This window comes from Pleurodeles waltl, chromosome 2_1 (genome assembly GCF_031143425.1).
Source record: "Pleurodeles waltl isolate 20211129_DDA chromosome 2_1, aPleWal1.hap1.20221129, whole genome shotgun sequence".
Lineage (NCBI taxonomy): Eukaryota > Metazoa > Chordata > Amphibia > Caudata > Salamandridae > Pleurodeles > Pleurodeles waltl.
In genome coordinates this window covers 54,814,672-54,830,507 of record NC_090438.1, presented here as the reverse complement: position 1 = coordinate 54,830,507, position 15,836 = coordinate 54,814,672, and the positions used below count along the sequence as shown (strand labels likewise).

The 15,836-nt window shown below is 41.6% G+C and overlaps 1 protein-coding gene across 1 annotated transcript in view; it reads left to right on the top strand.

The window, feature by feature from the left end:
* The window catches only part of LOC138261251 (struthiocalcin-2-like), a 29,663-nt gene extending 17,662 nt beyond the window's left edge, over positions 1 to 12,001 (top strand). The window contains exons 4-5 of the mRNA XM_069210022.1: positions 7,726 to 7,831; positions 11,102 to 12,001. Of these exons, the coding sequence (XP_069066123.1) occupies positions 7,726 to 7,831; positions 11,102 to 11,214 (219 nt within the window). The 3' untranslated portion in view covers positions 11,215 to 12,001. The remainder of the gene's footprint in view (positions 1 to 7,725; positions 7,832 to 11,101) is intronic.
* Positions 12,002 to 15,836: the final 3,835 nt, after the last annotated feature.

The following is a 15,836-nucleotide window of genomic DNA, read 5'->3' as shown; positions in this document are numbered from 1 at the left end:
TGTTTGATCACAGACTACAGAGTTGACTTCTCCTGTGAATAATCTATATGCATTACCTTCCTGTGTTCTGCTTTCACTTCCCCATTCCACAGAAGTCCCATTACACAATTTACCTCCTGCAAGTTTCCCAAAGCACTGTGTCCCCAAGAACCAATTGCCTATTGTAGTTGTCATGGGCTAGTCTGGCCGTGGTGGGCATCGGCATTTCCTCAGGAGGCTGGAAGGGTGGTGTCTGGGTTTGCAGCTGTAGGGGCCAGTTTTGTTACTGGGGGCCAGTTTTGCAGCAGTGCTGCTAACCCAGCCCCCAATAACAAATGCAACAGTGCCTTGCACTTGCTAATCACCCCTCACCCCGGGGGGCTGATCTGACATAATTGCCAGCCCTGGTTTGTGTCCCTCCCTCAGACAGCTGTTTGCATTAAATGTTTGCTGCTGCTTGTCGACCGCTGCAGTGTTGACAGATCTGAAATACTAAGAAAGCACAATCCCCCTCAAAAAGAAGCCTAAAACTATTACAAGGCCTTACATAAGAAGTCCAAAAAGAGCCCAGCCCCTCTCAAAAATCATCAAACGGTGGATCGTGAATATTTGAAAAAGCACTGTATATTGTCATGAGGGCATAAAACATTTTAAACCATACTTATTATTCTTGGCAGGTCACCAAAAACTCCTAGGCTGTAATGCAAAATTTCTGTGTGCCATATCTTGAAGCTCCTGAAACAGAACTTTGATTCCTATATTTCTATATCTTAATATTAAAATAACATTAATGTTTTCTTTCAAAGTTGATTTTACTGTTTTTTCCTTCCATAATTATTTTATGCACTCACCTTCATACAAACTATTGTACATTTGTATATACACTTACATTCAAATGCCTCGCACATGTTGCATTCCCATTACAAGGTGGCCACCATCCCGTCATTGCTTGTTGATCCTTTTTTCTTAATGCCCAACTCAACAAAGACCTCCTTCACACTGTTTATCCAGTTTATGTGGTTTCTGTGGGGTATGCCGTTGGGCATGTAATAGGTTACAAGAATTTTCTCATGAAGGCAAGTCATTCACAATTCGTTCCACCATGAATTGTAATTCTAATTTTGTGGTTTATATAATACGTTGTAGATGTACTAAAGTTTATGTTGGGAGCACTATACGACCACTTAGAATTAGAATAGGAGAACATGTACGGGCACTGAAAAATGTGGATATGAGATATCCCTTGGTATCACATATGGTTTCTTGTGAGGCACAACCATTCCAGAAAAGTTTTGAATTTTTTGGTCTTGATCATATTACCCGTGACTCGAGAGGGGGTAACAGAGAACTACGTCTACGCAGACAAGAAGCAATATGGATTATGAGGTTAAGAGCTGTGGAGGTAGGATTGAACTCTGATAGAGAACTAGAATTTTTTCTGGGTGATTAAATGTTGATTTAAGTCTATAGCAATATCATGTAGTACTCTATATTAATGTATGTTAACGTTTTGTCTAAGTTCATATTGTATAATATGTGTTGTAATCTATGCTCCTATAAATTGATAACCAAAATCCCCAAACGTCAGAGTATTTTCTTAGTACACATAAGTACTTAATTCTTACTTTTAACTTACTCTCTCCTACTTGGGTTCCTCTATTTCATTTTATTTTATTTTATTTCATTGGACTCTTATTTGTGTTGTAGTGAAGTCAATATTCAGTTATTAATTGATATTTTCTCTTAATGTTATTGTTAATAGAAATAACTTTGACAGTACACATTATTAATTTGTTGACTTGGTTGTGATTTGAGCATTATTATATGTGTTGCTTTAACTCTGTGGACTGTAATGGGCTATTTGACGAAGTAGTTGTTTGCTTAGTCACAATAGATTTGGTAAAAACATATTATTTACCCAGTTTAAGGCATAGTCTGCATAAACGCGTGTTGGTTGTATTATAAAATATACCTTTTCTTTTTTTTTGAGCGTGTTATGGTCCTTTCTCGATGTTTGTTACCCGTGGAGGTCCGCGGGGAACCCGGAAGTATATTTACTTCCGGGTTTTGAGACGCGCGAGTAGCGCACTCGCGAAGCGTCCGTACCTGTAGACGCAGCCTACCATAATATTGAAAGAAGTAGATGAACAGGGTGAGTTCTTTGTTTTGAACTTGGTTTTAAGTCATGTTAAATGGTTACTGTGTGAGGCGATATAATTGCTGACTCTCCAAGGATATTTTTTCGGATGTTATGTGAATTTAAATATTCTTTTTATAACCTTAAAAGAATTGATTCGGTCGAATCTTCGTTTGGTTGGTTTATTTGTATTTCTTGCCTGGACATAATAATACACATTGATTTTTGTAATCTCTATAGAGGCTTAGCTAGAACGTGTTTACTCTGGACCATTTTTGAATTAATTTTCTATCTTGACAGTGGATTGGATTTTACGTTGTCATATTACAAGTGTTGCAAGCATATGTGGATTGGAGTAACTTATTTCATCGAGTATATCTTGATTAGTGATGGATTAACAAGGTATTTTTTGTGAGTATAATTTTTGAGTGATGACACTAAGGTGTACTTTGGGTGACATGGATATTTTTTCTTTGGCTCTAACTTTCAATGAGGATGGTTTTGCACGTTCACATAGCATGATTGCAAGTTATTTGTGATTTGCTGATGATTAATCATTTATTTTACAATTAATTAATTTTTTGGTTGTGGGTGTTTTTTGCATTGGTTCTCTTACTTATTTCTGATGATTGCTTATTAGAATTGCACTTCCCTTGGGTGTTATAAACATTTACAGTCGAATGGGATATAAAAACTTCCCAAGACAAAACACGTGTTGGCTGGATCAATATATCGTGTGGACTGTTTACTTGTGAATATCAATCAGAGACTGGAAGGATAACATCCTGTGGATTTCAGATTGTCACATATAAATCAGATTCTGAATAAACTTTGGACTCATCGATTAATAAGTGGTTGACTCCTGGACCGAGGAATAGTTTGTGTAACATGGACTTATGTACTTGATTAATTAATTTTTTAGGTGAATTATTGACTTTAAATTATTTTCTAGGCAACAAGAAGGGGACCCTTGTTGGGTCAATTTCTTGGGTTGGAGGTTGTTTTTCCTCAGAGGGTAGGGTGTGTTCCCTCACGAGGTTCCCCATGATTTACGTAGGGTAGATTGGTACCCTTAGCGCCACATTTCGTCAATTTACACCCTACTTTATCTTACTGTTTATCCAGCCACCCTTTTACTTGTACGTCATCTCTACCACTTAGCCTGTGACTGGCTAAACAGCATAGATTATGTACTATTTTGCCATCCGTTGGGTAAATAGCAGAGATTGTGTATTATTTGGCCAGCAGCTGGGTAAATAGCCACTTACTAATAAAACTCTGGGACCTCTTTTTGGCCATGCCACTATTTTTCTTCATTCTTCGATCACGCAAATCTTCTCTCGCGATGCGGAATGAACAAGTGATGCACTGCCCTCCAAAAAACATGCTGGTTTCTGCTCTCTGATTTTTTTTTTAAGAGACACCCGGCTGTTAGGATATGACAAATGTTGAAACATCACACCCTTTTGGAAAATGCAGAACTCCCCTAAATTGTTTATATGTATGGATCTAATTTATATTTGCAATATGGCTGGATAAGCGGAGTAAGTTTTATGGTGGTAGGAGAAAGGGTGAGTCTTGATAGTTTCTGGAGTACAAACACGGGTCGTGTTCCCTCTGACTCACTTTGACCTCTGTTTTCTCTGCACAGCCTGCCCAATAATATCCCTTAGAAGACTACTGTCGCAGGCAAGCATGTGTATTTGTACCTCTTCTTAACTGGTAAATATAAAAGTCATGAACCAGGCTTATGACCCAACTTTCAAATTTGACCATTATCACCTGTGTCTGGACAAAGCTAAACCTCTCTGATGGGCACTAACAAGAGTGAAACACGTGTCAGGGGTTGCTTTTACTCATTCCTGGTTGGCTTGGACGGTATTTTACCAGTCCAAAGCTGTAACGCTGAGCCTGGAGTGGTAAATGGTTTTTGTCATTTTACAGCTTGGTAAGGATGACACTGTGTCAAGCCTATGCTTAAAGACTTTGCTGTATGAACGGCAAAAGACATTGTCACTATCTAGCTTGGCGAGGACAGCACTGTGCTGATCCAATGCATAAAAACTTTGCTAGATAAACACACATTTGAGGTGAGCAAATCTAGAGTGTCGCTGGTGTTACAGAGTGCTCCTTACTAGAGCTGCTCTCCACCTAAACTTGGGAACTATCCAGAGTTCTCTATTCTTTTTTGCATATTTATATATATATATATATATATATATATATATGAAGAACGCTTGTTCTGCAAATCAATACCAAAAACGGTGAGAAAAAGTCCGCACTCCAGGATGACATTGTCTTGGCAAAGTATATTTACGCCTGGCTCACGTGTATCGACCAACCGGTCTTCCTCAGAGCCACATATATAGTGAAAACAAGCCCTGAGTGCTTTAAAAAAATCCAACAAACACATGTAAGGAACATAAATAAAATACTCCAAAAGCAAAAATGTCCGATTATCCCCATGTTAAAAAACTCATTCACAATTGTATTACAAACCAAATCAAGATCTAAAATATTCACAAATTAAAAATGATGATTTTTCAAATAAATATACATGAATATACCTAACTTGTAACTAGTCATAAAGAAAATATCAAATGCCCAGTGGCCAAATATACACATATAATTGATTGACCAATAAGTAATCAGATTTCATGACTCAATAAAATGTCAGGTGACATATCAAAAGTATCAATAGGCAATATAGGAGTATATCGGCCATAATTACATCACTGAAGGCACTCACAGCCCTACATCACATTTGAAAAGATACCTCAAAAAGTAAAAAAACGTAAAACATTTACCATATACATGGAAGCAAATTATTACTTTTACAATTATTACCCTTGGCAATAATTGTCATATACAATCAGCATTGTTCCATAGAAAAAAAAGAGAGAGAGAGAAAAAGAGCAAGAGAAAGAAAATTGCGAGCAGAGATAAACACGGAAGGGGACAGAGCAATAATGCAATACGTTGTTTCTCCATAAAGAACAATGATCAGTATCAGCAGAAATGCTGTTCCTTAAAATCAATTTAACCAATATGCACAAACATCTCCTCGTCAGAATTAAGTCCTCCTGGATATCTACTCCCAAGCAAAATAATGTATCTTGATTCCAATTCCCTGAGAGTTTGTTCTCTATCGCCACCTCTCGCAGAAAGTTGTACTCTGTCAACACCAAATAAGGAAAGTTTCTGAATACTAGATTCATGAAACTTATGCCAATGTCTTGCAATGGGGTAATTTGGGACATGATTTTTTTCTTTACTGGAAAAAATGGTGCTACCTACATAATAGAGGCCACAAACACACACTACAATGTAAACAACAAAGTCTCTATTACAAATGATGAATTTCTTGATAGTACACGTTTTTCCTGTTGGTAATGTATAGTTCTTCTTATTAGTACTGTCAGTGCAAGCTTTGCATTTCCTACATTTAAAAAAAACCTTTTTGTTCTTTGAGCCAATTGCTTTTGCCCTCCTGTTCAGGAAAAAAATTACTATGAACCAAACAGTCCCCCCAAAGAGCTACTTTTCCTGTATGTGACCAACGGGTAAGGGCTAACCATCTTCCTAATCAACTGATCTGATTTAACCAAGTGCCAGTGCTCCCCCAAAATGCGTCTGACATTGTTCGATTCACTATTAAATGAAGTGATTAGTCTAATCTTAATCTGGCCTTTATCTTTCTTTTTGTTATCAACAGGCTATTTCTAGTAACATTCACCATCTTATTGCATGCTTCCTTGGTCACATTTACATTAGCTCTGAATCTCTTCACCATGTTACGTTGCTCCATATACGTACTGCAGTTACGTTTAACACGGAGTAACTCCCCATAAGGAATGCTCCACTTAAGCTTGTGTGGATGGCTGCTACGGGCATGGAATACACTATTCATGCAGTGCTCTTTCTAAACCGGTTGGTAAGTATGGTTTCCCCCTCCACTCTCAACATCACATCCAAAAACTCAATTTCTGTTTTGTGTATCTTATGAGTAAACTTCAAATTCAAATCATTATCAGCAATAAAATTCAAAAAAGCTCTCAATGTGCTCTGTGGGCCATCCCAAATGACAAACAAGCCATCAATATACCTTTTCCAAAAATTTAATATATATAATTTTGTGCTTAACATGTATATATGTCACTGCATGGTTTTCATATGTTATTTGATTAGATGCTTATGGGTCTCTGTTTTATTTGTCTAATAAAATATGTAAACATTATCATAAAAATTGTTTCTACAAGTGCTTCACTATTGACATATTGAGGAAAATATAAAATTATATTTATATATATAATAACGCACAAATAAATTGGGTTCAAGTACAGCAACACTTGAATTTCTGAGCCTATACAACTTTATATCTCAATATATAATCTCCCTTTTACATGTATACCCTTTCTATGTACTTATGTACTGTGTTGTTATGTATCTACGTATTTAATACTTTACTCCTACTATAAAAGAAAAAAAAACACAAAAGAAGCCTTTGGCTGTCTTCTATCCACTAATCTGTGTCTCATCCTACACTCCTCTCAATATATCTCCTACCTCCACTCTTTGACTCAGCCCAAACCTTGTTCTACTACTGTGATCTCCATAATAACACTTTCTAGACTTTTCACTCCTCTATCCCTCCTTGGCTTACCCCAAACCTAATTTTGCTACCAAGATCTCTCAAATAGCCCTTTCTAGATTCTTCCTTCATGTATCCCTTCTTTGACTCATCCCAAACCTCATTTTACTATGATGATCTCCCTAATCCCTTTTCTAGACTCTTCCCTCCTCCATCTCTACTTTGACTCATACCAAACCTCATCTTACTGCTATGATCTCCCAAATGACATTTTCTAAACTCCTCTCTCCTTTACTCCACCATTATTCTATCCACCTCTCAAATTACCTTATAGTTCCCTATACTAATCCACCACTAATCCTTTTTGGGTTCAGGAGTAGCATACTACTTACTGAGAAGGGCTTTGACGTCTCGTCAGGGGTAGTAACCACTACATAAATAAAATTATAATAAAAGGCACTTGAACTACTGCAAAAATGTCTTAATCCATTTCTTAGATCTTTAAATGTTTTTCATAGTTTCTAAGCCTTCAATCAACATACAGGATATGTACAGCAAATAAAGCCACTTTCATTAGGCTCAAATTAAAAAATTAAAACAAGTTCGCTGGTGTCAGAAAAATGCCAACAATACTTCAAAAAGTAGTGAAAGACTGGAGGACAACAAGTAGTGCATCAGACCCAATTAGTCTAAAAAAATATCTAAGCATGGGTATAAAGTGGCAGACATGGACCAACCACTAGCATAGGTCCAGAATAGACATTACTTGGCCCAGTCACATTAGGTCACATTCCCAATGGAAAATTCTGTGTGGTGGAAGATGTTTTGGATGTACCAGAAAATGAAGCACTATACTTGTAACCTTTTTCTTTTCTCCTGGTTGCAATTCATCTCCACGTCGCTGCAGTGCCTTGAAGACCTTACCTCCAAAGCTATTTTCTTGCTGGTCTTTTTATTTCACCCTCTCACTTGACCTCTGTGTGCCTCTTATCTAAGCATCTTCTCTCTTTATCTATAGAGACACTCTTATGTTTGGACAGATGGCACTGCCTTCAACTATCGGAACTGGTTTAACGGACACCCCAGATACCACTGTGGAAAACGATCATGTTTGGTGATGAACAGTAAGTAAACAGAGACACATAATTTGTTGTCAGTTGTTAGCTATTATGAGTTGAGTGAAAGAAAGAGGGTGTTTAGGTGGTTTGACCCCTTTCCAAATATGAGGGAATCAGGAAAATAAAGTTCAATGATGAAGCTCTTCAAGTGCGACTTACCCCAGATCCGCTAGCGAGGAATCCTATTGGGCAGGTTTTCGGTACACTTGCCTATCTCCTGCAGAGGATTCCGCACATACTTGTGAATTCTGAATCAAGTGAACAAGAGGATAAACTAGGCAGCGAAAGCAGTGTCATCTTAAGTAGTTTTTGGAGACATGGGGCATTACATATTTTTGGGTTCCCTGTATGGAAAATATTTGAACTGTATTACCCATTTCCTGATAATTCATGCCATCCATGAGGCCAAGCATTCTTACATTATGGGCCTCATTATAACATTGATGGTAAATCTCAACTACTGCCACGGTGACAGCCTCCAAAAGACCGTCGGCGTGGCTACCTACCGTCCACCATAATATCACCGTAGCCGGAATTCCGCCAGAATACTGGCGGAATTCCGGCTATGATCATGGCGGCAGACAGCGGCAAGGAGGGGGTGGGGCGTCTTTTGTGTGTGTGGGGGGGATAATTGTTCTTTAATGCATGCATGCGGGTGTGAGGCGTGTGGAATGCATGTGAGCATGAATGGGTGTGTGTGCTTGTATGTTGTGTTGTGTGAATGCGTGTGTGGTAGGATGTATGTCAGTGTGTGGTGATGTGTGTGTATGAATATATGCATGCGTGGGTGACTGTGGGTATGCGTGTGAGTATGCGTGTGCATGTCTGTGGGTGTAGTTGTGTGTATGCGGGGAGGGTTGGGGGCAGTGGGGGGAGGGTGTGGGAGGACTCTAGGGAGGGGGGCGGGGAAAACCCCTATCAGTGCCAGGGAAAGAATTCCCTGGCACTGATAGTGCCTACCGCCATGGTTTTTGTGGCGGTAAGATTGCCACGAAAACCATGGCGGTAGACGGGGTCATAATCCAGAGGGTGGGACTGTGATGGCCGCCTGGCTGGAGACTGAAGTCTCCAGCCCAGCGGCCGTTACCACCCTGGCGGATGGAGTGGTATATTTTGGGGAAAGTTACCATCAGCCTGTTGGCAGTACCTTTCGCCAAAATAACGCCATCCGCCAGGGTCATAATGATGGCCTATATATTTTACAGGGTGACAAAACAGTTGACAAAAGCTTTACCCGGGACGCCTAAAATCATTAAGATGACGCTGGGTAGAGGGACTCTGGGCCTGATGTCGACTGCGGCTTGGGTGTTTATTCCACCACAACGTGACGCATATCTCATCCGCCATATTATGATCGTATTATATTTAAATGAGATCATAATGCAGCAGATGGGATATCCGTTATGTTTGTGATGGAGTAAATACCTCCGCCAGGGTCGTAATGAGGCCCTGAGCCAGTGGTAGAGGTAGGCAGAGAGAAATAGAATAGCCAGAGGTCAAATGGCGAGAATGTTCATGTGCAGGGGAGAGGGGGGGCCCTTAGAGGGTGGAGGCCCCAGACCATGCTCCATTTGACCAGGCCTTAAATCATCTCTGAGTGAAAAAGGGGAGCTCTGAGGTGTTCCACAGTGATGTGGCCATTTTTGCAACAGAAAATGATTCAAGGAGACCACCTGAGATCTTTTGCTGAGAAAAGGTGTGAACTATCTGATGGTGATATCTCAGCTCGTGCAACTGTAGATACCCTATACATGGGATCAATGACAGCAGGCAGGTCCAACATGACAGCGAGGCGGACATCAAATCATCCACACAATCTGAAAGGCTTAATCGCCAGGAACCTATTCAAGCACTTCCTTTGAGTGGAGCCTGACCGAAGATGGGAGAAGCAGTACAGATCTGGTCTAGAATCATAATAAATGTTATTGCTTAAATGCTACTAGAGTGAAGTAACAACAATTGTATCTAGAATTATTGCTAATACTGTGGGGTCAAAATGTGCCAGCACCAGAGAGCTCCAGATTAGATTTTTGGAAAGGGAGACAATGGTATATTCTTTCAGACGTTTTGGTCTGGATGGAGCAGTTCAAGGTAGGGCTGGAGACAAGGGTCCACAGGTGCGTGAACTGTGTGAATAGCCATTCTGGAGTAGGGTCACCTGGGCAATCAGTTGTTTTACAAACTCCACAATGGACTCCAACCTGGCAGGTTGAATATGCACCAAAAGCTTCAAATATCTATGTTCCATACACAGTGCAACCATAACATTCAAAACAGTTGACCAGGGTTCCTGCGAATTAACTCGTGCTGAGTGGGGTTTTTCAGAGAATGAGTTTCATAAAGTGTGCCACATTGATAGACATGACTGTAACCGTGTGTGTATGTATGTCTGACCATGTGTGATTCGCTCCATTGCAAAATAAGGCTCTCAACCCAGTATTCACTTGCCAGGTCTGCTCTTTAGAGACAAGCATTTCATCATCTCCATCTTTCACTTTACATACTTAGGGGGATATTTATGAATGAGATGTGTCGCTCTTGCACCATACAACGGGTTGCATAAGTGACGCATCTTCTAATTCAGATTAGTTACGCCATGCAAGCCCGCGGTGCATGGCCCTGTGTGGCTTGATAAATCTGTAGTAAGACAATGGAGTGCAAATCACTGTATTGTGTTACTCTGACCCGGAGAGGATTCCATGGGTAGAGTGTGTGTGTTCCCATGCAACACTCATGGATTTTGATGCATTCCCAGATTTACCACCTCCAGTAGACCGGGGAAAGTGTCCCCTACCTGCTACGCCTCCCCAGGAGAGGCACAACGAGGAGAAATAGGTTTATTTCTCCTTGTTTTTTCCTCCTCCTATGACTGCTGCATTCTGCAGAACACAGAGAAAGAGGAAAATGACTCAGGGGACTGTTTTTGCGCAGGAAGATGGCCCTTCCTGCATGAAAATGATTCCGCTTACAACGCAGGCACATTTGCACCATGATGCAAGAGTGCCTGCATTGGCACTAGGCAGCACATTGTGTGCCAGCATAAGGACAAGGCAGGAATGCGCCATATAATGATTAGTACGGCGTATTTCTGCCATTTCACGTGGCTCAGCGCAGCAAGATTGCTTGCTGCACAGCACTGCATGGAAGCTACATAAATATGCCCCTGAGTGTGATAAATCCCTCCCCCGATGTTTTTATGCCAGTTTCCACTTTTGCTTCACTTCCTTTGCCCCTAGATGTCTGGTGCCTGTCTGACACTGAGTATTTCTTTTACAGGGAGAGAGACGTGGAACAACTGGGATTGTCAGGTGCGGCAATCCTTTATCTGCGAATACCGTCTGAGCTGCAGTGAGGGCCAGGAAGAGGAATGCCTGGAGGATGCCGACTAGGAGCAGGTCCATCCCGCACCTGCTTCATGCCCTGCGTCTTTTTGCTGAAGTTTCTGGGCTTTTGCTGTGATCCCCTACTTTCAAGACCACTTGGCATGCCACCTTGCGTTACGTGAAAGGGAGAGGGCAGGAACGTGCCGATAATAACATTATTATCCTATTCTCTACCTACGCTGGCACACAATGTGCCATGGTGCAAGGGTGCTGTACACCTTCCTGCACAAAAACAATCCACAGAGGCATTTCCTATTTCTAAGAGCCCTGCAGAATGCAGCACACTTAGAAAGAGGAAACACTGAGGAGAATAAAGATATTTCTTCTTATTGCGTCTCTGGTGGGGAGGTGTACAATTCTGATTCATTTCCAGGCCTACCATTTTGAGTCAATCTGGGAATGTGTAAGAATCCATGGGTGGGTGCGTGGTAACACCCTCTCTCCACCCACGCACGTCTCCCTGCTGCAGAGTAAGGCAAGGCAGGGATCTGTGCTGCCTTACAGTGCTTTCAATTTACAGAGCATGCAGGGCCATGCAAGTGGCCTTGGAAACCTTGGTAAATCTCATTTTAGGTTTTGTGTCGCCCTTGTGTTCCGTTGAGTGGCACAGAGCGGCACAAAACTTTAATAAATTTGTCCTATAGTATGTTAAGGCTGCTTGAGATTCCACCACTAGCTGGTGTAACCCAGGAGTAGAGCAGGCCGAGGAGACAGAATACATCTCCCTGTGTGCATCTACCCATCTCTTCCTGTCTAATGCTGCTTGGCATTTGAATAAAAGCTTCCCTTTGCACATCCCAGAGTCTGTGGTCTTCTCTGGTGGCAGGAGCAGCGGGGGGTCTTCTAGGCAGGCAGTGGTTGATGGGTTAAGGTTTGAGGTTCAGACTGAGAGGCAGAGTGGTTTGTGCAGATGTAAGCTGTATTGTACGCATGCGTGTAGTATGTGTATAGAGCACAACTGGTCGAAAGACATCAGAGGGCTGTACAAGGTCAAAGGTGAATTAGTGCTCTTTAAAGAGTTGTGTCTTCAGTTCTTTCCTAAAGTGGAGCAGGGTTGGGGAGGAACTGAAGTCCAATGGAAAGTTGTTTCAGTCCCTGGTTATTATACAAGTGTGCAGAGGCGGCTTCAAATCATGAAACCCACTTTTTAACATGCTTCCAATGCTGTCTGCCTTCCACAAAATATATTGCATTTTATTAATGCACCTGTCACAACAGCTAATGAATTTTCTGCGCAGGTCTAACACCAAGGTGTCTACATACTAAACTTTTTAAGAGAGATCATTTGTAACCATGAACTCTATTGAGACAACTCACTTAAAATATACAACATTTCATATCTCATTCAGAGTTTACAAAGTTATTAAGGTTTTCCCCTCTTAAAACTTTGCAAGTTTCCAGATGTTCAGAACGTTTGCGAAGCATAAAAGAAAGGTGTCTGCAGAAAATACCTGCCAAACTTAAGTTATGTGATAGAGAATCACTGCAAAAATGATCTTTTATGGGGAGAATCCTTCAACAAAAACCATTTTACGGGAAACATTCCCTGCTGGGGAATACTTGCAAAAGTGGCAAAGTTTGCGATATGCAAAAAATGGTAAGTTTCAGAAAGATACATATGCAGTGTTTACATTTTTATTTAAGATGATTACCAAGAAGAGAAGACTCTGGCCCATGCCATATCCTGCAGTAGGAAGGAGACTCACCATCCTGGGTATAAGGATTGCTTCAATATAATGCACCGTGGAGTGCCCTCAGCATGGACAATGTTTGTGCCCCAGAATCAGAAAGGACGGTGGGCCTCTTCTTCACCTCTGTTCCACACTTGATCACTTTGTAGTCGACATTAATATACCCCGAAGCAACTTAAATCTCGCATACCAAGGAGTTATCTGTGAAATACAAACTCATCTCTCAGAAAAGAAAAAAAAATCTAATTGATAAATTCGAAAACTTCTGTTCACCTCGACTGGTATAAAAGTTTAAAGCAAATATTTCAGTAACCAACTTTTTATTGGTCGACGTCCTTTTTTCTCCAGTGACCTCTACTTCCTTTCATTCTTTGCATGTCTAGTGATGTTGGTCATTTCTGCCTCAGAAGATGGTTTTACCACCTTGGGCTTTGCTGTGCAGCAGCCCTTGTTTACCACACTCCTGTTGGCTGCTTGTGCATGGCTGGTCATTGATATATTTCTAGTACGACCTTAGTGGTTCATGTCTGAAGACGTTCTTATCGTCTCTTTAAATCTTGGAAAATAGGAATACACCCATAACCTCCATCCCCCTCTACGTGTATCTGTGTACCTTCGTCTAAATGGTTTGCAATGTGTTCCTCTCATTTTCACCACATTTTGATTGTTTTTCTTTCAAAAATATGTTAGCAAACTTTTTTGGTTTTCGGATGTTTTTTTTTTTAGTGCTTGCGTTCCCTGGCATTCATTGATTAGTTTCAAAAAGTTACCCACTTACCTAAAACGCACCCGTGGACGGATGGGGGCGGGGCATAGGCCGTTCTCACAAATCTCTGTCTACCTGAGTTTGCTAATCACAGTTCTTCCTCTTAGAACAATATGCCAGGTCTTCCTGGGGAAATGACACTGCAGCCACAGGTGAAGGACACTGCAGCTCAGGTCAGTTACACCTGCGCGGTACAAGCGGATGATGGCCACTGCGAACAGCCAATTGGAACATTGATTTACTCGCTTTGTGTAGCACGTGCTTCCATGCACCTGTCACTCTACTGCACCCAAAGTACTGAATCCTCAGGGCTGCTTCAGGCCCCACTGCGCGACCCACAAAAACGTCGGAGCTTCTGCATCTCCTTACCTGCAGGGAAATCAGGTGCACCCAATCATCACACCTGATCCAATTTAATCAACCACGCGTCTTACTTGCCCAAGAACCAGAAGCACAGGATGAGACAGGGGCTTCTTGACTGCTGGCCCATCTTAGGGGAACAACCTCTCCTTAAATGTCCACAGTGATCCTGCCTTTATGACCTTTAGGGAGAAAGTAAACACTGTTCTGACCTACTCGAAGCTACAGGGGTGATACCTTTGTAAGTGAGGTGCTCTGCTATGATGTGATGTGATAGGATGAAACAAAACAAAGATGATGCCTCTCGGGTATGTTCCCAAGAACTGGACACAATTTGCTATCTTTAAAAATGAAATCAGGCATTCAATGTGCAATACTCCTGTGTTTTTTTGTTTCCCAGTTACAAAATGTAGGCTGCTTCCATTTCTGCTGCCATAGATTGTCTCCATCTCCCCCCTTTTTCTGCCTTTGTTTATTATTTAACTGAAGAACACAAAAAAAGTGATGGGTGGAATGCGTGAATTAGTCTCAGCCACTGGTAATCTCTGGGCCCACATCACACTCCATTGTTATGTTGCACACCAGGTCGCCTCAGTTTGGACACAGCCAAGTGCAAATCACTCTTTTCCCTGCTCTAGGGTCAGTCCAGCCCGAACCGCCAGGCCAGGTCCTCCCTGAACCAGGACACAAGCAACCCAGGTCCGGTTTCGCCCTTGTTATGGCCTCATCAGCTGGATACAGGGCTTTATTTACAAGCCCCGTGGCACAGGGCGGTGCAGCAAGTGTCTTTCTGTATTGCCCTGCTCCACCGGGAAAGGGCAGAAATATGCTGTATCTACAAGATACATCGTATTTCTGTCGTCTCGCCCTGCGCTGGTGCACAAATTGCTGCCTAGCGCCAACGCAGGCACCATTGCTCCGTGGTGCAAGGATGACTGCGTTGTGGGGATGATTGATTTTGTGCAGGAAGGGGCACCTTCCTGCACAAAAACAATCAAGAGAGATGTGTTCCTCTATTTATGTGCGCTGCAGAATAGCACATATAGAAATAAATATATTTCTCCCCATTGCATCACTTGTACGCCACATCTGAGATGGCATAGGAATCCGACGCATTCCCAAACTTGTAAATCTGGGAATGCGTCAGATTCCTTAGCATTCCATGGGTGTTGCATGGGAACACCACATCAAAAAAATGATGGTCCGGTGGCACAGTGTGCCAGTAGGGCGTGGTAAATGAGGCCCATAGTTTGGTTCCAGTTGCACAGCTTGCACGGAACCCACACCTGCGCATACCCTTCCCACTGCGGGCACCACGCAGAAGTGCCAATAGTTAATATCTACTTTATCTCGCCTTTTAAAAACCATAAAAGTAGTACATTCATAAATAAATTAAAAACATTATTACATACCAGCCGGTTCTCAATACTAGAAAAACACATTATTAGTAAGTGACGTCATTAAAGTAAATAATGTGAAATAACAATAGTAGAGTTTCTAAAGTGCACATGCCACCTATGCAGAAAACGGCATGTATTAAAAGCATCACTCCCCAGTTTGAGCCATCAAGCCTCTTTTGCAAGCTCACATGATCTAATTCTCCATGCCCAGAGTAGAAACCTAGAGGTGGCAAAAACATTTTGCTCCTTTGTGTCACATCTGAAGAGCCTATGGGCTTCCTAACAGTGTGTTGTGCTCATTAGTGGAACGATCCACCTTCTTGGAGGAAGAGTGGAACCTGGACAACAAAATAAGAAATGTTCTTCCATCTTTGGGGAAATTAGGCAAAAAGGGCAATTACTAGGTGATGT